This window comes from Furipterus horrens, unplaced genomic scaffold (assembly GCF_987537825.1).
Source record: "Furipterus horrens unplaced genomic scaffold, mFurHor1.1.pri manual_scaffold_10, whole genome shotgun sequence".
In the NCBI taxonomy this organism is placed as follows: Eukaryota; Metazoa; Chordata; class Mammalia; order Chiroptera; family Furipteridae; genus Furipterus; species Furipterus horrens.
In genome coordinates, this window is record NW_028327180.1 from 27,544,247 (window position 1) to 27,569,689 (window position 25,443).

Below are 25,443 nucleotides of genomic sequence, written 5' to 3' on the forward strand. Positions count from 1 at the left end.
CATTTTTAATGTGTTTGATTTTTAGCAGTGTTATTTTTAGTCAAAGAAAATGAAAAGTCCAAAAATACATGAGTTACTGGTTTATTAAAACAGCAATTTTTTTTACTCAAAAGTTGATTAGTATCTGTTTGTAATGATATTAAGCAAATAACTTACAATAAAAAAGCACAATCTTTATTAAAATTTTGTTTCATTTTTATCAAGTTTTACCTTTTAACTAATTTTCTTTGATACAATTACAAATTAAAATTTTCAAAGCTGCCTTTAAGATTTGCATGATATGATGAAGTTATTGCTTTGCAAAAGAATTACTTCATAAACAAAACAATTTTTCTTTAGAATGATTCTATTGAACAATCTTTTTCTGTATGTGTTTCTGTAGAGAGCAACAAAATCAAATGTGCAACAACTATATATCATGTGTATAATTATATGAATTTAGCTTCTTGTAGTCAGAAAATCAGTTTTCTTTCCTTATGGATTCATTTTGAAAAAATTCTTTGTGAAGAATATTATTCAAAGAATATTAGGATTTAGTAGTATTTAAAAAAATTTAGCTACATCCACTGATTGCATTTCTAATTAATAATGTTCAATTTACTCAATTATCACAAAACTGAAATATTTATAATGGTATAAGTGAACTAAAATATCACATAAAGGGCATACTCATTAGTCTATAATTACCCCCCAAATTCAAATACTGTAGAGAAAGACATGATTGAAGTGTTCCTGGTTAAGAACCTGGAACTGAGAATATAAGTTAAAAGTTACTGTGAAAAGGAAGCTTGAAAAATAATTTTTTAATAATCAAAATTGTCAGCAAAAGATAAAGTCATTTGCTTTAATAACAGGATCTAAGGAGACAATATGACCTTACTAAATAAATTTAAACATTTGAATGATCAGTGGGATAGTATACTTATTTTTACTATCACTTCAATCTTATATATTCATTGAGTTTTCTTATTAAGACAAAATTCTTTAAATCATTTGAGCATTGTTTCAATCATCAGCAATGGATTCAATTAAAATAAAACCTACAAAATCATGTTGCTTGATGATTGATAAAATACATATATAAAATTAATAAAATCATTTACCTTGCTATTGATTTTGTATTTTCATTGTTTTTCTTAGTATATAATATATAGGCTTTGACAGATAAATCTTTCCAAAAAGGTGTCAGAGTGGTTAAAATAACTTTGAAATGGATGAAAATAGAAGAACATGACACTAAGTACTCCTAAAAATGAGGATGACATTGAGAAGAAATTATTCTTACAGATATAAATGGGATTGAATTATTTATAAAAGAATGGGAATAAGAAAAAAAAAGGATGCATTTTAAAAGAGTATACAAGGGAATGAAAGACTCAGGACAGAAGGTTAAATTTAGGTAACAAGAGAAAAGGCATTAAAGATCTCAATGTACTAAACAATTTTAACAATGATATCACAAACATCAAAATACCAAAGTGTGATAGCTTGTGCATACATTTCAATGTCTGCAGAGCTTACATATTTAAATTTTCATATTAACTGTCTTAGCAAACTAAAGCTTGGAGACATTCCTTGTTCATTATGTTTTAAGACATATTGAGAGCCTTTTTAAAATATGTACTATTCTTACAGCTACTATTCCCTTACTTACTATGGGTATTACATTCTAGACACCCCCATGAAGTAAGAACGTTACATTTATTTATTCTACACTCTTAAACCTACGTAATGTTAACAACATACATATACAGTACTGCAAAATCCCGTGATATAGCGAAAAATGCGCCATAAATAATTAAATATAATATATTTTTTAAAATCCCGTGATACAGTGAGGCCGCGATAAGTGAACCGCAATATAAAGAGGGACTACTGTATACACATTTGGGAAGGAAGACTCCTGGCAATGTTGGTTACAGGAAGGAGGTTGGTCCTACTAACTGGGATGGTTAAAACATATCACTAAAGGTGAGTTTATATAGGAAAGGTGAATACAAAAAATGAAAAACAATAAGGATATTGAGAGAGGAGATGCAAACTAGTTTACCATTTAGAAGTTAACAATTCATTAAATGTTGTAAATAAACAACTATCTTAGGAAAAGCAGGCACACAAAGATATATCTGTAACCATTTCCAAATGTACCATTTTCTGGCTGTGGTAAAGGGAGGCACTGAAGTCATCATCGTGTCTGGTTCTGTTGGGAAGGTGACACTGTATTCAATTGATAGGATTCAGGTAGGATTCACCATGTGGAAGGTAAGCCAATACGACCTTTCTTGTGAATCTTTTTGGACCAATTCAACACATGTTGTTGCTTCTACATTTGACTGTATAGTAGGTATTGATGTTCTATATGTTTGTACTTTCCTGTCTGATAAGTACCAGCGGGGGAGTCTTCCTCATTGTGGAAGAGCCAAGAGTCATATGTTAAATTTTCTAGTGGAAAACTTTACTTTGCCTTTTGCCACCAGGAGGTGCTTACACTGTCTAATGTCTAAAGTTCTGTCTACACAGATGACACCCTATTGGTTGGAAAGTCCAAAGCCTCTGTCACAATGACGCTGAATGAATGCAGGATTACTACACCTTTGCCAGCACAAATGGCTGATATATTCCTGACAAAATTTAGGAGCCCTCTTCTAAGTAACGTTTTTTTCAGACTATCTGGATGGATTTATAATGCTCAATCTGGCCAACAGTGAAGAAAAATGGCTATCTCTTGGGTCAACATCACTAAAATGTGGTCCTGGCACCTAAGTGGATTATTGAGGTATTGGAAAGAGTATGTTCTTCCTTTGGACATTTTACATGGTCCTTTATATCAGTTAAATCAACAGGCTGATTTGGAAGCCATCCAGCATGGTGCAGCATACTGCCCACCTTTGGGCTCCACAACCCCAATGAACCAATCTCAGCTATAAGTCTCTTGCGACACTTTTTCCGAGGATGCTGTTGCTATTCCAGTTCCATCAGTTGACTCTGGCCATATCACTATGTCCTTTGAAACTGATCTGTGCTATATGTTTGACTTTGCGGATTATCTGCAGTCAGATAACAGTGAAATTTTTATCACAAAATCTACTTGACAATGGGCTGACAGGCAAGGTATTCAGTGCCCCACTCACACTCCTTATTGTCCCCAAGCATCTGATATTGTAAGCGCTGGGAGGGTCTCTTCAAAAATCTACTGAAAAAGATTTCAGAGCCTACCCCCCTTGCCGTAGTCACTGAATTTCTCCACCTCCAGAAAGGGATCATGCCCTCTCATCTGGTCCCTAGAGAACTAACAGGATGAAAAGAGGTTGTAGGTACTTGTCTAAACATTCAGGACTTTTCTTTCCTTCCCCTAACAGTAACTGCAGGCTGGCCTGGTTGCTGCATTCTCCGACTGACAGCCTAGCCAACGGGGGCTTGGGGAATTCAAACTCAATTCTGGTTCAGCCACCTGGATTCTCTTGTCGAATTAACATGAAATTCTATCACACTACTCACTGAGTTTCTTGACAGCAGTCCATGTAGGCCAAAGTTGGGAACATAAGAAGTCTCTCTAGCATTTATAGTTACTTTGTTATAAGAATCCTTTTATAGAAACTGCACATAGTTTTTATGTTTAAACATCATTTTCTTATATTTCCTTTTCCTTTTTGAAAAACAAAAATCAGGCATTGCTATACATTAATATTTCCTTATCTGTATATGTGCATTTGAATATACTGATAATGAATTCAAATTATAAAACATTAAATGACTCTATATGTTATATTCCACATATAGGAAATATCCTGAGGAGAAAATAAATACAGGCAGGATTAAGGAGAAAAATAATTAGATTTTATTTTTACTCAATATTTTCTTTTTTTAGTATATTTTGTTGACTATGCTATTACAGTTGTCCCAATTTTTCCCCCATTGTTCCCCTCCACATGGTACTCCCTACCCTCCAGCAATCTCCCCTTAGTTCATGTCCATGGGTCATGCACTTAAGTTCTTTGGCTTCTCTAGCCTATGCTATTCTTAATTAACATCTCCCTATTTTGTTCCTACCAATTATGCCTCTTAATCTCTGCACCATTTCCCCCATTTTCTTCCTTCCCCCTCCCAGCAGCTAACCCTCCACATGATCCCCATACCTATGATTCTGTTTCTTTCTTGTTGTTCACTTAGTTAGTTTGTTTTTAGATTTAGTTGTTGATAGTTGTGAATTTGTTGCCTTTTTAATGCTCATGGTTTGGTCATCTTCTTTTTCTTAAGTCCCTTTAACATTTCATGTAATAATGGCTTGGTGATGAGGAACTCCTTTAGTCTTACCTTATCTGGGAAGCACTTTATTTGTCCTTCCATGCTGAATTATAGTTTTCCTGGACAGAGTAATCTTGATTGTAGGTCCTTGTTTTTCACCACTTTAAATACTTCTTGCCAGTCCATTCTTACCTGCAAAGTTTCTTTTGAGAAATCAGCTGACAGTCTCATGGGTACTCTTTTGTAGGAAACTTTTAGTTTTTCTCTTGCAACTTTTAAGATTCTCTCTTTATCTTTAACCTTTGGCATTTTAATTATGATGTGTCTTGGTTAGGTCCTCTTTGGGTCCAATTTTTTGGGGACTCTGTGCTTCTGGGATCTGTATGTCTATTTCTTTTGCCAAATTAGGGAAGTTTTCTTTTATTATTTTTTCAAATAAGTTTTCAATTTGTTGCTCCTCCTGTTCTCATTCTGGCACCCTAGGATTTGGATGTTGGCATGTTTGGAGATGTTCCAGAGGTTCCTAAGCCTATCTTCATTTTTTTGAAATCTTGTTTCTTTTCTCTGTTCTGGTTGACTGTTTATTTCTTCCTTATGTTCCAAAACATTGATTTAAATCCCAGCTTTCTTCCCTTCTCTGTTAGTTCCCTATAGATTTTTTATCTCTTAGTGTAACCTTTACTCCTTCCTTTATGTTTTTGCTGTACTCAATGAATTCTCAGAGCTCCTGATCACCAGTGTTTTGAACTCTGCATCTGACAGATATTCTATTTCTGTTTTGTTTAGTTCTTTTTCTGTTTTTTTATTTTTTCTGTTCATTCATTTGGGCCATATTTCTTTGTCGCCTCAATTTGGCAGCATCCCTGTGTATGTTTCTGTGTATTAGGTAGAGCTGCTTTGACTCCTTGTCTTAGTGTGGCCTATGTAGAAAAGGCACCTGTAAATTGTGTGGGTGGAGCCCTAGGTAATTGCAAGAGTGGGGCCACACAGTTAACCACTTTGTTGTTGTTGTGTGTGTGTGGCAGGGGGAGAATGTGGAAAGGGGAAAATGCCACTCCCTGGCTTTTGGAGGCATGCCCAGCACTTGCCCATCTCTAGTCACTTCATCCAGTTCCTGTATGTGAATGGCATTCTTCCTGCTGTTACTGTGGTGGTGAAATCCAGAGTGTGTGGATTTTCATACATTCTAAGTCTGTGCAGGCCCTTTGAGTGGTGAAGATCTGGCAATTTCTTCTGCCACCTCAACCCCTACTGGTTTTTACAGCCAGAAGTAATGAAGATTTATCTTCCCAGTGCTGGAACCCTGGGCTGTATGGTCTGGCCTGGAGCTGGGATCACTCACTCCCAAGGTATCCCTCTTGATTTTTATCTACCATATGTGAACGTGGGACTCTCTGTCTGCCAACGCCACTGCTTCCACCTCTCCATCCATCTCCATAACTCTGCCCCTCCTACACACCTGCATGAATGTGTCTACTTTAAATCCTTGGTTGTTGGACTTCCATACAGCTTGATTTTCTGAGAGTTCTGGGTGTTATTAGTTTTGAGATCTGGTTGTAATTTTTTCTATGATTATGTGAGGACGTCAAGCATGTCTACCTATGTCTCAATCTTGACTAGAAGGCAAGCCTATTTTTACTCAATATTTTCTTAGAAAACATTTAAACATTACACTAATTCAATAATTATTTATCATTTTTGAAAATCAACTAAAAATTTGTACTTCACATTTATTTGGTAATGATTTTTAACCCAAACATGTAATATTTTCAGAAGAGGAGCATATAAATTAGTTTCTCCTGAATTAGTATTTTTTGATTGATAAAAAAAGTACACTGAAATTTATCTCTCAGTCAACCTCCAAAGAAATAACTGATACAACATGCTGAACAATTAAGGCTAATAAGTAACTCCAAACTTCTTTTCTGTCAGATGAATTTTATGCTTACCACCACTCTACTTTTTGATCTTTAAAATCAGTTCAAAAATAACATAATAACTATACAATTTAACTAAATATGACTTAATATGTTCAAATATTAGAGCAAAATAAATGACTGGATTTCTATGAAACAAAGTTGCATGGTCTAGACTCAGTGAAGGTGAGCCATATAAAAAAGGTTTGTATCTAAATAAATGTGTGTGAAATGAATATTAAAAATAGGACTACAGTTCTATAAAAATTAAATAATATTCAGTCCCTTAGGCTGCTTTGCAAATGTATTTTAGCTTCATGTTACATTAAAAATGGAAAATTTAGAAATTCACATTTTTTCCAATAACTGAAGAAAATAGAGTATGTATTTTGTGCATCAATATGGCTCAAGGGGTTAAAAATATGGCATTTTTGAAGCCAAATCAATGTAAGCAGAGGAAAGCTTTTCTGAAAATTAGAACTCCCCTCAAATATAGGTGCTTATCTTGCAGAACATGATATCTTATCAGGGACTTGCATATTGTGTGGAAGTTTGTCCTAGATGTCCTATTGAGTTCTTTTCAAATCTGAGACTTGATGAGAAAGCTAACTCGTATTATTTCCTTTAATGCTCAGTGATATAAAAGAGCTTATCCCAATGATTCTGATAATATGTTGGAGTTGTCATCTTGATCAAGTTGGCATACCCAAGCCAAAAGCAAAACCTAGCTTTTGTTGAAAAGTAGTTCAAATAGAAACAGTGCACATCTATTTCTGTCTGTTGATCTTCCAACCTAAAATTACTTCAGCTCAGACAAAGTATTCAAAGAAGGCAGCTAGGACAGTTAAACACCAAATACTAATAGATGCAACACATCAAAATGGTGATGTGTAAGAAATTTTCTGTCTTTTAAAATATACATCTAGCTATTAGAATTAGTAACTATCATTAAGAGAAAGTAACAGAGTGCCTCAAATATGGGGGAAAAGTTAAAGAAAGATTAACAAGTAATAGTACGATGTTGAAACTTAAAAAGAAATTTTCTCAAACATTATTGTTCTTTTTCATATTTTTCAAAACTTCATATTTAAGATTTCCTAAGCAATAATTTGGAGTAGTGCAACAGTGCTTCTCAATCATGGGCACATGTAAAAATCACCTGAGGAGCTTTTAAAATTCATATTTCACCAACCAAAGTATCATCTCTGCACCCAGAGTTGGGAACTGCAGTATAAAACAGATAAGCTTTCCATTTGCCTTTCCTGAAAACACACACTCAGATATTTCTTATAAACAATGTTCATTCTGAAGGAATTAACCACTATTTAGTTCAATTGCCAAGCACTGCATGACTAAATATGATAGAATAGCATTAAAAATCATGCAATGTGTTGTCCCCAGGGAATTTATATTACACATGCCCCTCGGAGTTCCAAAACATTAATATTATTTATTGACTTCTCAGCAAATGTAGTATACAATTTACACAAGTCAGTGGCAAATATATCTATGGTCTAATGTAGATGTATCAGAGAACAATTCCTAGTTCTTATTTTCTTACTGAAGCTTGACAATACAATCAAAATAGACTTTGCCTTAAGTAAAGAAACAAAGACCTTCATCTTCTGTGTCAATTCCAGGAATGATTACCTTCCAAATAACCTTGAAAAGACTTACATTTTGTTTTTTTCTGGCATTCCTGAATTTGAAATAATTCAAAATAGATTGGTCCTTTTAAAAATAAGATTAAGACAATTTCTTTTAAAAATCAACTGTTTCTCTTAACAGAAAAAAATCAAATAATGTTACAAAAATACTTCTCATGAATATCACAAAAATCCCAATATTTTTTTCATGTGAATCTACTTTTTTCATAGTTCTTTATCTGTTCCTTTGTCTTTTTGTGTATGTTTTTTTATATACTCTGCTTATGATTTCTAGACAAGCTGGCAAATTCAAAGTTTGAACTCTAATAAAATAACTAGTCCACATTGGCCACATTGTGCAATGAGGTATAGTTTCTAAAACAATATCCTAGTATGTCATTTGACTAAAATCTTCATTTGGATACCTTCTGATAACCTTCTGTCTCAGCCCTGCTATACTTTGCAATGGTCTCACCTTCACTTAAGTTGTAGAGTGGAAATACATAATAATTTATGATTTCTGCTTTATAAATTGAGCTGAAGGTAATGAGGAAAGAGTATGGTTCTAAAATGGAATGTATAGGAATATTCTTTATAGTAATAAAAAAATTAATAAAACCAAAAACACTTGTACATATATAAATGCAGGGGTTCCAACATACAGAACGATCATAAGACCTGGAGAATAGGACTGGGCTTCCTTCCTGAATGTGGGGTCCCACACTCTGGACTGATATTATGTGCCTTCTGACTACTTTTTATCATATAAGGGTCACTCAACTGGGAAATTAGAAACTTCAAGCAAGGAGCTTCATGGACCACACTGAGCTTAGAATTTGGAAGTAGCCCAAGTGCCCATCAGTAGATGAGTGGATAAAAGAGCTTGGTACATTTACTCAATAGAATACTACTTGGCCATTAAAAAAAGAAGAAAAGAAAAAGAAAAAAATAAAAGAGGAAATCTTATTTTTTGCGACAGCATGTATAAACCTGGAGAGTATTAATGCCTATTAATGCTAAGTGAACTAATTTATATGTGGAATTTAATGAACAAAATAAACTAACAAGGTTGATTGAGCCACAAGCCAAAGAAGGATCCTGTGACCCCTGCACCCATCTTCTGTCTTCTGTTTTTATCTCTTGTTAAGTAGATGTTGGGAAAAGAATAAAATAACCTTCTCAAGAAGGCACTTGCCTCTGTGGTCTTTGTTCATAATCCAGTACCTCAATAGCCTTGGGCGCTACTTAAATACAGGAGGAAAAAAAAGTTAAGAGCCTTAAATTTAAATCCAATGAATGTCTACAAGTAGACTTCCAACAAACTCTAAAAAGGAGAGTTTGATATAAGTTCTTACTGAGCTACAATCTCTATTTAGTCTCCATTTTTTTTGTATAGCTCAGCTTCATTGTTGTCAGCATATACATGTAAGATTAGGATTGGTGACCCAAAGTAGAAAAATCACCAAGTTATGTTAGAATCAACAGAAATGAGGATGACAATTTGGGGTTATTAAAAACTCCCATTCACTTGAACCATGTTCCTTATATGTCTTTCTATGTCAATAAGGCATTTATTGAAAGTGATACATATGCAAAAATTAATAGTTAAAATGGATTATTTAGAATAGTTATATTGAAAATATTAATAAGACCATATGATTTGCAATGTGGCTTCAGAGTGTGCCCAACACAAAGGAGAACAATGGGGAAACCTCCAGGGAACTGAAAATACATGGGAATTAATCTACTTATGATACATGTGGTTAGTCTCCAGTGGGAGTATGCTAATTATATTTCTCTAAAATCAACAAACAAGGCTTCCCATAGGGTCTCAATAGATGGAAATCACTTGTGATTGCAACTTTGTGTACTTTTAAACTAAATTGTGAAAGGACTGATCATCTATTAATAGTATCCTGAAGAGAGCCCCAAACAAGCAAATCCTAGACCAAGGCCAGCCCCTTTCAAGGACCATGGCACTCAGGATACAAACATATCAGAATTGACAGCACATATGTTTCTAATGTTGAGGAAGACATACATCTGTCCCAGCTGGATGCCAGTAATAAAGTCAATTTCTTTATTGATGTAACTTGTTTAACTATCAATGTTTATCAAATAAAATTAGCATTAAAATTTGCTTCTCATGTAGCTCTACTTACCACTTTGAATATTATAATACACATCCTTAGCTGTAACTGAATAAACTAGTATAATGGTTTGCACATCATTATCCTGTGGGATGTGATAATATGAGAGCAATTCCTTCTCCCTTGTGCTGACAACATTAACTTTCTAACCTTACAAAGGTAAGGTTCAGCAAGATGAAGGTCATATTGAGAAGACCAGTGACATACTCCCGTTTCTCTTAGCAATATGCATCTTAAAACTTTAGCAAATAGATACATGGCAACTTAATTAAGGATACACTGTACTTGGCACCCAGTAAGTATGCATATATTTATTGACTGAGTTGATCTATATTATCATTGTTGTGCTCTTATCAAGATAAGCAATTGTAAAATGCAAGCGGAGGGTATAGGGAAATATTCACTGAGACAAGGTATGGCTCATAAAGAGGTATCCACAGCAAAACATTCAAATAGCCCAAAGTTGTTGGAACTGAAGTAAGGCTATTTTATAGACCTAGTGTATTCTATTTAATGTGATTAGTCATACAGGTCCTTAAAGAGATGTTAATATATTTAATTACAGTGTAAGGTTCCACACATTTTCCATAACAATACCTTGTTAAAACATATGTTTTCAAAATTCACAAGTGTATCTGTCCCCAAAGTTTCAGTAAGAGGTTGTGAGTTTTTATTCATTTGTCACATAATAACAAATAAAAACAACTTATCAATGTCTTCTTACAGTTCTTAAAACCTCCAAAATATTTGAATAAAATAAGGACACACATTAATGTACAGGAGAGAATAAATTCTGAATCAGAAAAGACCTTAAATCTTGTCTTCAATGTCAGCTAAATACATAAATGTTGTTATATTTTTCTAATCCTTAGTTTTATCATTTGTTAAAAGAGATTTTAGGAAACTTAAATAAAATAACATAGAAAATAACATGAGATTTTTAAAAAAGTAATGATATTGACAGATTATAGTTTTGCTCTGCTGATATAATAATAATTGCTAACATTATTATATGCATGGTAACATTTCTGACCTCTTCCATAGTAGCACTTAATAAATGTTGAGGGCGCAGACTGTTCACAGCTTCAGTATTCTGAACTTGAAGAATTCTTAAATAGGAGAACCTAATATACATTGAATCATATTTCAAACCAGTGAGATTATTCACATTATTTTAAAAGTTAAAACAATTATTTGGATAGCCACATCAAAGAACTAATAGATTTAAGTCCTTACTAATAAATTTGAATTGTGTTTTTCATACTAAATGACTATAATTTTCTTTACCTGTGAAGAGTAGGTATGACCATCTGAACCACAAACGGGGCTGGAATAGACCACCGGGCATGGCTTGCAGGTGGACGACATGGGGCTTCGCCATTGCTTATGGCCTACTCCTGCATCTTTCATGCTGTTAAAAAAATAAAACAACCACACAATGCATTTATTTTAAAAACAAATACATTTATATTAACATGATGTGTTTCTACTGTCACTCCAAATCTTCTGATTCTGATTAGAATCAGAAACTCTTTTCTCCTTTTCAACCTATTAACCTACACAGTATCCTTCATAATATTTTGTTTCTTACAAGTATATCAAGGTTGTCCTATAATAAAATGAGACTATACTTCTTAAAAAGTATTCTTTTAGCTACATATAGATTGGTAATATTTCATTTTATGAGTTTTTGTTTTAATTTATAGTTGTGACATATTTTTGACAGATTCAGAAACAGAAAAAAACAATTGCTCAGCAATAAAGGACTCATGCATCTGGGACTTTCTCAAAAGCTACCCTAGATTTCCACCAGGAACAGTTTCAGAAAACAGACACCTGATTCACTGGGTGGACCCAGTGTGCCAGAAAGTAAGGGCAGCTTAGTTTAGAGAAAAGAACAAAAAGAACTACACTTTTCCAACAACAACCAGCATTCAGAGAGCCAAATTAGTAGATCAGTGATAGCCAATCCTCTTCTCATTGTGTAGAAATGCTTCAAAATAAATTCATTAGGCTTTGATCAAAAAATAACTTGGGAAAACCCATTCTCTTTTGCTACCTGCACTTACATTTATTTGTTTTTCCACTTTGATTAAATTGCTTTATTGCTCTATTTTTGTGCACAATTTACATAGAGAGAGGGGTAAAGGACTTAAAAATAAGACTATTTAGAAGTACTCTAGTAAACCAGTACTCATTAAAATTGTTTATAGAGAGTAATGTTATGTCTATATTAGGAGGAGAAAAGATGATGTACTAGAAACATTTGCTGATTTTGGCTTTTCATGAATAAGTCAAATGTACATAAAAGTGACCCCAAAGACTATTAAGGAATATAGTAAAAATCTTCATTATAGGAAAAGTTCAAACTATGTACTTCGAAGTTAAATAAATGTAGGTGGGCATTAAGAAAATGTTTATTATTCTCTTTTCTCCTTTCTCCCTGCCTCCCTTCTTTCTCTCTCAAAAGACTTTCATGAAGCATATCATATTTCCAAATGCATTTTCTTCATTTAAAGTTTATAAATTCTGCCAAAGCACCATTTTACACTTTAAAATGTTGCCTGGCCACAGAGTTACTCTCATAAAACACACACACACACACACACACACGGGGACAAGTAACCATGCTCCTATTAGTCATTAATTACTTGGCACAAAGTTATAACGGTAATTAAAACAATGACTGGAAAACCTGAAACATTATTTTATACCACATTGAAACTTAAAAATTACAGAAATGGAGCAGAGGGAAATAAATAAAATATTCTAGTTGAATTTTTACTTCACTTTGTGTAATCAAAACAAGGCATAAAATTATGCAAACTGCTTTTCAGATATATTAGGAGGAATCATTATTAAACTCAGGCTTCTAATCAATAATAAGTACTTTATGAGAACAGGATGTATATATATGTTTTGTTTTTTTGATACATATATATAAATATATATATCTACACTCGTCGGCAGCCGTCCGTCTCGAGAGACGATGGTGTAGCTTCTTAAGAGTCTATCTGCACCGCCGAGAATGGCTGTGCAGTCCGACTCGGGAGTGACATCGTATCTGTCTCCTCCCGTGTTGAATCGACATCTTGCGATGACGCTGAAGCTACAGAGCCTGGGCAGGGTAATATGGAGGGTCTGCTGTTGCCCATGCAGCAGACCCCCCCTCTCTTCGCAGCTGAAGGGTCCAAGGGAAAGACGGAGTCAATACAGCTTGGCTTCAGGTGCGCCGCAGGAGTTGCCGGTGTTGACTACAACATCAGACCGCCTTAGGGACTCCGGCTCTGGATTTTCTGTCGGGGTTTACTCCCTTAGCCTTTCCCCTGAAGAGGTATGCCGCAAGGCAGCGGAGGTTTTTTGGAGTCAGAGTTTTCCTTCTCTGATGTACCCTGACTGGAAGATCGAACCAGCGACACTTAGCTCGCAGGCCGACGCTCAATCCACTGAGCTAAACCAGCCAGGGCCATATCTATACTATGACATATATTATATATGCATACACTATATTCTACCATTCAAGGCACTAAATAGTTTCATACCAATATACCTGTTATGATTCTAATAGTTATGAAATTAAACTAATAAAGATGAACTTATATTGTTGCTAGTGTTTCTTTACAGGACTTATTTTGAGGCAGTTGATTTATATCATCTTCTTGTTCCCTGAACTATCTTCTTGTGTTCCTGATCTACCTTTCACTCTATTCTTCAGGATGAGTTCAATGTATCAGTCACACATGAAAGCGTATCAATCTCTTATTTTTCTTTTAGCTACAAAGTTGATTACAGCCACATCTGCCTAATCAATTATGATACTTGGTGTTATGTTTAGTTAATCATGTTGTGCAATTTAAAAATATAATTTGAACATAACTTTCATGTTTTACTATTTACCCTGGTTTTGGAAAGAGCATAAAGGATATTACCAAAATGGTTAGCAGAAAGAAATATCATTCGAATTTAAGTTTCATATGTGATCATGTCATTAGTCAGTCCGGGCAAGTCAGTAACTTCTGTCAGTCTTAATTCCTTCATTTATATGATGTAAGTCTCATCAGTATGGATCATTTGATCTTGAGCATTCTATGACTATATAACTCTTTAATAAAACTCCTTCTGTGAAGACACTCAACAAAAATTAGAAGCATAGACAGTTGATATTGGCCATATGTTATAATTTTAGAACTTGGCTTGATGTTACAAGTGAAACTAATATATCATTATGCTGTGAAGGATGATGTTTAATGGGCAAGAGATTGTCAGGGATGCTGAGGCTGCAAAACTCGCTATCTCAGGATAGCAAATGAAAGATATGGAGGGAGCCCTGTCGGGTGATAACTAATGAAAGAGGGAAGATAAAGCAAGGTCATATTTAAACAGGCATGATTTCCACAAAAGTATGCCTAAGAATCAAATAGTACTTCTATTACAATATCAAGGAACATTGCTGATAAACCATAAAATAAATATTTCATATTACATATTTTTCAAAAATGATGTAGTTCCTGGATCTGACATCCAGTCTGTAAATATGCAAATAAAATGAAATGTCCAGTTATTTATTATGTATTTACCTTGGAAGAGAACCATCAGTATCTGAGTCTTAAATTTTTAGGGATATTTGCTTCTTTCTCTATGCACCTATACTAACTTAAATTTAATGACTTTACTTAAATGGAAGAATTTCATTGTAATTGGATAAAACAGCATTCAAGTGAACAGAAATATTCTGTGAATATCTTAACTAAAGGCAGCTTGTATTTCTTTTCTACTCAGTAAAATTTTAATTCCTTTAGGAAGTCTTTTCTTTCTTTCTTTTAAGTTCTGCTTTGTTGTGGAGGAGTTCTTCCTTAAGACACGACTGCCAAGTCAAGATTTCTCCCCTACTGGACATAACTCTCCAATGAACAAGGCCACCCTTATTTTTTTTGTCATGGGCCTTAAGAAAAAAAGAGATAGTATTATCAAGGTGTAGTATATTAGCTTTTGGGGCAACAAAATTATATAAAAGATAGAGAGTCCTATAGAGAACCAATTAAAACCATAGTGACCACTAATTGCTTTATATGATTTCTGTACTCTGTATGACAGTAGATTGAGCAATGAAGCAAAACAGTATAAGTTGTCAATTTTAAGTAAAAGACATACTCTAAAAATACAAAGTAAAGCTTAATTCAGAGTAGAAAACATTATTAAGTCCATAAAAATAAATTGGCATAGCTTATTTTGCAGTATCGATAAAAAATCTACTTGCTCTGTATATTTTACAAAGAAGAGAGATGTACCAAAAAAATCCATTTGTAGACATTTTAAAAAAACACAATGATAGGCATGATTAATAAAATGATCTTTGAAAACTATCCCTAACATAAATTAAATTAACAAGTGAAAAAAGGAAAGAGACTCACCACCACCAATAAGCGTTGTTTAGAAAGTATATCTGGCTAGTTGAACCTTAAATTTATATAGTGTAATAAATAACACAACACCATATATGTGAGTCTGATTTAGATAATCAGTGCAGAGGTCAATTCACTAATATGCGAATTGGTTTTCTATTGAATGTGTTGACAGATATATTTCATTCCAGATATGAGCATATGAATGTGATTGCTAAGATTACATCCTATATTTAAAATAAGAATTAGGAAACTCTTCATTTTTTCAATTATTAATATCCATAGATAAAGCAAGCTTTCAACCATTAACTATGATATCACTTTAACCTTAAACAGTTCTATAATGTCAGCATTGAGCAAAGTATGAACTAAGATTTGAATTCACAAAAATGTGTGATTCTTAAAGGTCAAGGAGATTCTATATTTGGAAAAATGTATTCACATTTTAAAAATAACAGTGACAGATATGCAGCTTAAAAGGGAAAAATATTCTACCTAAAAGAAAATGACAATGAAACACTGCAACATTTACTGAAGGACATGGAAGAAGAATGCTTGATTATTCAAAATATATCTTATATAAAAAATATGTCTTGATTATAAAAAATTCTTTTAATTTATATTTTCAAACAGAAGGAAATATTTCAGCAACTGCTCAATAAATAGACCTGAAAGCTTTATCAGAAGCCTTTAACAATTAAAGGCCACATTTTATTTAAGGAAACAATCATGAAAGGTTATCCAAAATTCAGGGAAGGAAAACAGCTTTTCCTCCATGTGTTGTCTTCATGGAAGTCATTGTTGTTTGCCTCCTCCTTGCTTACCACTTCATGAAAAAAGGAATGTTATAGAAGTGAGAGAGGAGAAAGAAGCTCCTATGTGTTGTGTGAGTCTGATTTATAGACTGAGAGAAAAGGTCGAGTACAAAATCTTCTCTATACATTAGCTTTTATGGTATTTTTCATGTTAACTAATAAAACTCAAATGTCTAATTTTTGACTCTGTAGTACTTTTCTTTCTACCAAATTTTAATACCTGTCCTGAAAGTATACAGTTGTAAATGTGTTGATGCAGTCTGGTAAAATAAGGAGTACAGTAAGATTTGCTAGACAAGAAAATGTTCTTCAAGAAATGCTATCTCAATAACTTATACATACCTAAAAGGTTATCAGAGAGACATTTTAAAACACTTATTATTTATATTTATAATATATTGCTACTTATAGTTACCTACCACATTTTAGAAAATGAATTAGGTATTGTCAAAACCCCATCACTAGCTCATCCAGTAACTGTCTTCTAACCTATAAACAGTATCTATGCATCCTTCTAAATACTGCTCATGTATTTATTCATGAATATACCCAACAATGTGTTCATGAACTATTTTACAATCCAGAGGTAACAGCTGGATAGTCATTGAAGTGGATCTCAAAATTAGTTTGAGAATAAAAAGATAAGCCTAGCTTGAAGTAGGGTTTTCCTGTGTTTCAGAAAGTATAATAAGGACACTATAGAGCTTATCTGGTCAACTTCTATTCATCTTTGAGGTCCCACCTTTCATGCCATTTCTACTGAAGAATACTTTTGACTCCCCAAGAACACTTTCTACCACCAGGCCATGTCCCATATATTCTCTTTATAACTCATACCCTTTTAATATTACTTATTAATTCTATTTTAACAGCCACCCATGTGGTTATCTTCTCATTAAGCCCAACCTATACTCATGCTACTCTAATTCTGAGTCTTTGTCTTGTCCTCATGACATCTGCTGAACCATTAGGCAACATAGCTGGACCAAATACCTACTTCTCTCCTATTTCTGCTATTTCTCCTAGCTTTGAAGTATGGGAGATAAAAAAGCCACTTAAAGCAAAGGCCTACATTTTGTGGCCTAAAAATACTTCTAACCTCTTTTGAGCCACTCCACTCACAGGTAAGCAGAATGCAGTTGGGAAGCATCAGAGGTCATTTAATCACATGGGACTCTCTATAAAATTGAATTTGACCAAAGCCTTTTCTAGAGCACCATGCCAAACATTCTGACACATTGCTGATTTCCCTTTGGTTAGGTCATGCTTGAAGAAATAGAATAAATTGGGAATATATTTGTTTCCTATATCTACTATAACAAATTACCTAAAACTTTTTGGCTTAAAACAATAGAAGTTTAATTTCTCAGATTTATGGAGGTCAAAAGTTCAAAATCAGTTTCACTGTACTTTCTCAGGGACCTCTAGGTGATAATCTGAAGCATGACTCTTCCATCGTCCGGTGGCTGTCAGCATTCCTTGGCTTGTGGCTGCACCTTTCTCTGCTCTATATTCACATTGTTTAAGTAATGAGGACCCTCATTTGTTGAGATGCCTTAATGAATCCTATATATAAGTTTACACTGAGAATGTATTTTGCCCCTTTACATCTAAGTGACAAATGTATGGTCCATGGCAATTTCTTGGTACTTAGGCATTGTCCTTCAGTTGTGAGGCTGTGCTCCACAAATGTGTGCTGCATCTTAGCCATGGAACCATAGCCAGACATAACTGATTATTCTGTGTGTAGATAATGCACTTTAATCTCACCTTATCTGTCAGTAGATTAGAGAATTATTTTTATTTTTTCTCTTTACTAAATTTTAGAGAAATTGAGTGCTACAGTTATGAACACTGGAAAACAATAAATTTGCCGTGTTTACAGATAAACAATAAAAATAAGCCATATCAACATGCCTCATCTGATCCTTAATTTAATTAGCAGAACAATCAGATGATAGAAACACTGGCTTTTCTTCTCTTTGTACTTTTGCATTTAGGAATGTGGTCATTGGGATAAACTGAAAGGTAGTAGTGGGTAAATGTACTAAGTGTCCATAGACTTTGTTCTCACATTGCCAGCTAATTTTCTGTTTTTGTACTTTGCTGATTATTTTTTCCCAAAACTTTACAGGTGGTCTTCCCTCTTCACTAATATCTTTTCACTTTTTATTCACAACTCATCACTTTTACTCCAGTATATTTCCCCGAGCTCAGCACAAATTAAGGACTTGATAAATATCACTGAAAAGATAAAATGAAGCATTAAGGAAGGTCCCTATTTTCTTTGCTTATATGTGCACTTAAGTAGAAATTCTACAGCATTATTTTCTTACTGAATATACGTTTTATAAATAAACTGTAAATTAAGTCCTTAAAAGTCATTTTGGCTTGCCATATTAAGTCAGTCAATTAGAATAGAAATAAATTTAAGCAAGAGTCTTGCTTTTTCTAACAATTATCTTATGGTGTAGCATAAAGTACACGACAAAGCATTTTACATTATTTCCTTCAGTAGTTTATCAAGGACTCTTTCAACCTCATATTTCAGAATTTTCAACATGTTCTCTATTACTCATCTAGGAAGCAAGCAACAGGAAATGAACAATTTGCCTCTTCACAACTGTATGGGGAAGAGTGATTTATACAGGTTTCTTTTCAACAATACTTTCACTGTTTTAAAAGCATTGAGAATTTACTGCATTTTTTGTTGTTTCTCGTTTGACTTTTTAAAACAGTAAAATCCAATTAATCTACAATCTCATGCCAATTTCCTTTAAAAAATACTCTACCACTCTCTCTCTCTCTGCCCTTCTGACAGTTTTCCCCCCGTGACCATTTGGAGGCAACAAAACGTACACTAGATGAAGAGTACTCTGGATGAAGAGCACTCTGTATTTCCCAGCTCCCCCATTAGCACTGCTGCAAGGGGTAGAAAGATGGCTAATGATTTATCAGGTTTACTGTGCTTTTACTGGCCAAAGTCTGGTTAGTGGAATAGCTCAGCTGAAGAAAAGGCTAACAAGTCCCTAGGTGCGGGATCACAAGGATAAGTTAAACTGGCCTGGAAGATGCTCTCCTCGAGGCTGACCACTGTCTTCCATATTGAAGGGAAGTTCCAATGGGTAACCCAATCTACTGGAACTCTGCTGTAGACTTTAGATAAATAATAACATTTGTATACTTGTTTTGTGTTTCTTCCTGGAAGCTGCGTTAGCTTGGTTTTTGTTTGTTTGTTTCACTTACAGTGCTTTGGTAAAAATCAATCTTGGATTACTTAGGATTTTCACTATTAAGTAGACCTAGGGCTTATTTTGATCCCATTGAAATATTATCTAGAACTTTAAGTTTAAATAAAGAGTGTTTCATGGGTTAAAGCAAAGCAGATATTAATGCATTTGGTTTTCTGCTGAAGTTTGAGCATAAGTTTTAATAAATTACTTTTTTTCTCTTTTTACATGTATCCTTTGGTAAGAAATATGGGTATTTCTGAGTTCCTTTAATCACTTCCCAAGAACAGACCAAATATACCCTTATAGAAATTCTGCCTCACAGACTTCAGAGGAGATATATATATATATATATATATATATATATATATATATATATATATCTATGTTTAAGTACTACTATGGCACATGTAGAGAAAGCAATTCTAAACGCATACGTATAGTAAGTCTTGTCCCTAAATCAATGAAAAGAAGAGAGCCTCCCTCACCCGGGACTAATCTTCTTGGTTTAATATGTATATAATAAATTAATATTGTGCCACATCACTAAAATTTGGGAGTAAATATGCTATAGCATAACATTTTCATAAATACTACAAGGATTTGAAGCAACCTAGACATATTAAATCTAAAACACATCTTATTTTAACACAATTAAAAAATGTAAGTGTACAAAGTAATTCCTAACCTTTTGGTTTTCGAGGCAGACATAAATTCAACCATTCCAAGAATAATTTATATTTAAAAAAATAGATATTTATTAACTTCTCTAAGTTCCCAAGCATAGAACCCCAATTTTGAACTTAAAAGTATAAAGAAATTAAGAAAGCACAAACATAATTCACAACAAAATATACATTGAAGTTAAAGTTATACTTAAGAATTCCTGAATATGCATGATGAAATAATTCCAAAATTGCTTCTATTTTAAGATAACTAATAGAAATCACGTGAAGGCGTTAATATTTTACAACTCACTTTAACCAAGTATGAAAATATGTCTATATTTTTCTAAGCAATCAAGTATTTTTCTTCTCAGAGTTACACATGTAAATTTCTATAACCACTTGAATGAATGATTAGTAGACAGATTCTTTCTCAAAGCTTAGGGAATTTTGGGGTGGGAAATTATTGTTTGAATAACATCTTTTTCATTGTCATCAAGAGAAAATAAATTATGTTATAATAATCCTTATGACGAAGCTAAATTTTACAAACTCTTAGATTGGAATGGAATGCAGATGTTGGGTAATTGGTAGAGCTCTACTAAATATAGACCCCGAGAAGAAATTAAAATGCTGTTTATGAATAATTCATTGAATTTTATATTTAAAAACCATGAGAACCCTGCGGGTTCCTGGGATCATGTCAGGATCCTTAGAGCCACAGAGTATGCATGTCCACGTCTGCAGATCTTCAACTTTCTAAAGAATAGGAGGAAAATTCTACATCTTTTAACCCAAAATTATCATCTTTGGAATTTTCCTCAAGCCACGTTCTCCAGATCTCATTTAAAATACCTTTGTGGAAAACGCTGAGATCAGTTTTGTCTGACAGCCTATGTGAATTTCGGTTTCATACTACTGTCCTTAAGAGAACTCGAAGCTGTTGCTTTCATCTCAATGTAACCCAACCGCTAATTAAAGATATTTTAACTCTTGCCCTTTTCCTACAATCCCTAACTTCTTCCCCTAAGTGTGAACAGGAGAAAATATAATAATAGATATATATGTTTCACATAAAATATCCTCTAATTCTATCTTAGTAATTTAGTAGCTTATGAATTCTTACCTCAAACTCTGGAAATACACTCTCTGAATTATACTTAAAGGGACAATAGCCCTATTGAACATATATGCACATTTTTTCCAATTTAAATACTGTTCTATTAAGACATTGCATTTTTCACTTACAATACCATGCTGATGCAATGTTCTTCCTTTTCTCCATGTGCAAATTGCATATTCTTTCCATGCCCTTTGCACCTATTCCATATTGAAGTATCAAGAATGCCCCCTTATTTACTATAGGAGGTCCATGTTTAAAAAAAAAAAAAAACATGGAATTTGCTATGAATTTGTGTTCTTCAATGTTTTTTTTTCTGGATCAACCTCTTCAGTGATGGGGCACCACCAGGAAGCCCCCCAGGCATTACTCTTGATCCACCTCCTAAGCTCTGGTACAGCTTGGTAATGATGGGGTTGCAAGTTTTATTCAGTTCTTTTTGCTGATGTTCTAATTCTACTTTCTCTACAGGCTGGTTCTTATCAAGCCAACTGATAATTTCATTATACTTGTCAAAAATCTTCTGTTTGTCTTCATTGTTAATTTTGTCTTAAAGTTTCTAGTCCATCTCTAGATTCAATATTTTTTATCAGACGTTAAAGAAGAACACATTAGAATAATTTCATTTCAAACTGTATAGTGCTTACATCCCTCAAAAGAGGCGTAAGGCAGCCTGTGGAAGTTTGGGAAAGGAAGATCCAACATATATGCCATAGCTGTAAGTCATGAAAAAAGCTTCTAATAAGTCCAGATAGACAGCATCAGCTTCATTATGTGCAAATAGAGTACAGAAAGATAACAGAGATGTTCTTTGTAATAATACTTTGCAAACCTGACTAGCCAAAATATCCCATTAAGTTAAAGCTAAAACTAAAACAAAAACCTCTCCTCAGACTCCCATTTGATAGGAGTCATCTTTTACTTTCGTTCATTAAGAAATTATATAATGACAGGAAGCAACTATTTTACTCATAACATTTCTGAGAAACGGTGCAAATATTTCACGATGTATATTAATCAATATGTATATGCCTTGCAATAACTCCATAGCCCCTGAGGTATTCACAGCCTGTAGGCAGAAAGTTCTGAAGGAGTTTCCTACGCCATAACATAAATTGGTGTCAGTGAACTACAGTTCTTTGCAGAGATAGGATCACATTCATGACTAAAACTTCTAATGAATCATTTTTGTCAGCAGCATTTGAATGGTAAATGACCTTCTAGTATTGATTTTTAAAAGTATTGTTAATTTATTGACAAAAGTAGTATAGCTTGTTGTGTCATAGGTTGCTGTTATTACCAATAATTTTTTTTTCTTTATAATTTTGGTTTTATTTTCTTCTATTGTTAATTCCTATTTTGTCCATTACCATTTTTCTCTTTGTGTTGAACACAACTTAAAAAAAAGAACATTTCAAAATAAATTTGTGAAGAGTTATGGATAAACAAGGATTTGATATAAAGAAAAATACTAAGGAACATTTGAGTTACCTTCTACTTGAGGTTTATATGCTACAGAAGAGCAGAGCTTATAAGCTCCGTTAAAGATTCATTTATGCCAAAAGTGTTTTATTTTTCTTTATCCTGATGAATCTGTTTTTCAATTAAAAAAGTGTATTGCTTTTATCTTCAAAACACATTTGCGGGATTGTGGTTTGAATTGATGGATCGGGGCTCTGAGAGTACTAGCTTGGAATTAATTTTTCAGTTTTTCCAGTGCATGCATGAGCAATCTGATAGATTTCCATGCATATTTAAAATCTTCATTTTATTCTCAGAGATGTCAAAGTGTTTCAGGAGTTGAATGTTGTGTTTTCCTTCCTAATGTGTCCACATTGCAGATACATCGAGACCACTGACTGATATCACTAAGTGGCTCCTACATTTTTTGCTCCTGAGCTGGAATCAGAAATCTTCCCTAGAAGATTTCACTAAAATCAACAGAAGGAGCAAAAATATTTTAGTAACTTAAATATCCTTAGAATGAAGCTGTGAATCCAGTTACATTTTTTATTAGCAATTTTGCCATTTCGGTACAGTGTTTCCATAAAATCAAGAACTTCTTTTTTTTTCCAAATTTTTTTGGTTCTTTAGTGCTTTTAGTATGTGTTGCTTCATTGACACGTAACAGCAAGGTTTATACTACTTTCTTTACTAACTGAAAAATAAGGTGTTGCATAGCTTTGTTTTTGTCCTCCTCGGTGATTCCTATGCCACATCCACCTTGAATTATTAGTCTTAGCCCATGTAAAAAGTCAATTTTCAAAAAGATTTCATTATAATATTTGAAAAATTTTAATATAAAAGATGTACATGGTTAATAGAGTTAACTAGTGATAGCAAAGTGCCATGAGTTTTACTCAGTCTGTTAGAAACTTTTCATTTAAAAAATGGAAAAGAACATGGTTTCAATGACGAATATTGGCCATGATGCAAAGTCATAGTTATGCTGATTTTGGACACCTTTTTTTAGTATATTGCTAGTTCTTTTATTCCTGAATACTACATAGTATTGAGAATTTAATCCTTTTACTGAAAGATAAATTTGAATGACATTCTTTAGGAAAATTTTTTTTTTTTTTTTTTTTTTTTTGCTATAGGCATGCCTGCCCTTTCAAAAATAAAGTAGTTACAATTATAAAAAATCACACAATTTCTTTTTCTCTGAACCATGGCAGAGAAGGAAGGGAGAAGGGTAGTTAAAATTCAGCCATAAAACACAAAGTAATAAGTGTTCACACATATAAAAGCTGCCAGCATTCCTCATTTACTGTTTATGCTATATTTGAGTAGTTTTTATCATCTTTGATTATAGTATTTTATTCTATCATTATAAGCAACAAGTGTTTTGTCTGTAGAAAGGAGCTATTTCTACAAAATTGACATAAATCCTGCTTAATAGTCTCTCCTTGTAAAAAGGGACAATGACAGCCATAGTTCAATTGACAGCTCTTTAATAATTCTGCTGGCACCATAAAAATGAAAAATAAAAAAGGCAGCATTTCATGAGAGAAGATAAATCAAAGAGAAAGGACTAAAAAAATACTGCATTATAAAAAGGTCAGACACTTAGATTAACATAGAAGGCACTTACAGAAAACATTTGCATTTCTTTTCAAATGATCATAAGATGAAGTATAGACAAGAAAGTTAACATGCATTATCCTCTAAGACAAGAGATCAATTTATATTTACCTCTAAATATCAGGTTTGATAGATTTATTTTATGATCACTTTTAAAAATTGTTTTAAATATAAAACACAAACTCTAGATTTGCAACTAAAAAATATAAATATGTCAACTTGTCACTTGCCAAAGAGAGTAAATGGGCTGTTTTAGAGATTCCATTGATATCTTCCTCTATTTTTTTTGTAGACACACACACACACACACACACACACACACACACAGATACACACACACTCATGATTTCTTATATTCATGCTTGCTGTGAGAATTTACATTACTCCAGCTTAGTCATGGTAGTGGCAAGAAAATGTTTTCATTTCCTTTCGTACTGAAATTGGAATCATTTTAAAGCAATCCACTGGTGTAGATAAAAAGCAACTTATGTTGCATTAGCTTACCTGATATCTAATTCTCTAGATTTGAATTTTGTTTATAAACAATCTACTCCCAATAGAATCTAAACTCTTTCACAGCAGAACAGATTTCTATATATTTATTCGGATCTGTACCACTGTGACAAGAACACTCCCTAATATAAAGAGTGTGGCAAAAGTTGGTTTACAGTTATAAGTATGCAGAAGAGTTTATTTTTGTATGATTATTTATTCATTAATATATTATTTTCCACACAAATAACTGTAAATGTACTTTTGCCTCACCCTTGTAAGTGCTCAAAAATATTTATTTTCAAAAACATAGATAGTTGGCATTAATTAGTATCTCTTCTCTATATACTCCTAGATTCATTGTTTAGAACACTAAATTTATGCTTAGTGTTTATTTGCACTGAAAAGTTAATTTCTCTTATATCAACCACTTGTGGTATATTTTCTGATACTGAATATGCTACAGGTGAGAACAATAAAGTTTTAAGCTCCTTTGAAGAGCCAGATGAACCAATATTAAGTTCTCAATAGGCCTTACTCAGAAAATTGTTGGGAACTTGATCCACCTTCTTCATTATTACTAGGTTTTCCTAATTTCTGTCAGACTTTTAGATCTTTTACTTTCTTTCTCAGCACTTCTATATATTTTATACATTACAATTGCATGGATATAGAGGT

The 25,443-nt window shown here is 33.3% G+C and overlaps 1 protein-coding gene across 1 annotated transcript in view; it reads right to left on the minus strand.

Moving 5' to 3' along the window:
• The window catches only part of SPOCK3 (SPARC (osteonectin), cwcv and kazal like domains proteoglycan 3), a 300,134-nt gene that overhangs the window by 65,257 nt on the left and 209,434 nt on the right, over window positions 1-25,443 (minus strand). Inside the window, exon 5 of the mRNA XM_090288825.1 lies at window positions 11,245-11,368. Within this exon, the coding sequence (XP_090144951.1) occupies window positions 11,245-11,368 (124 nt within the window). The remainder of the gene's footprint in view (window positions 1-11,244; window positions 11,369-25,443) is intronic.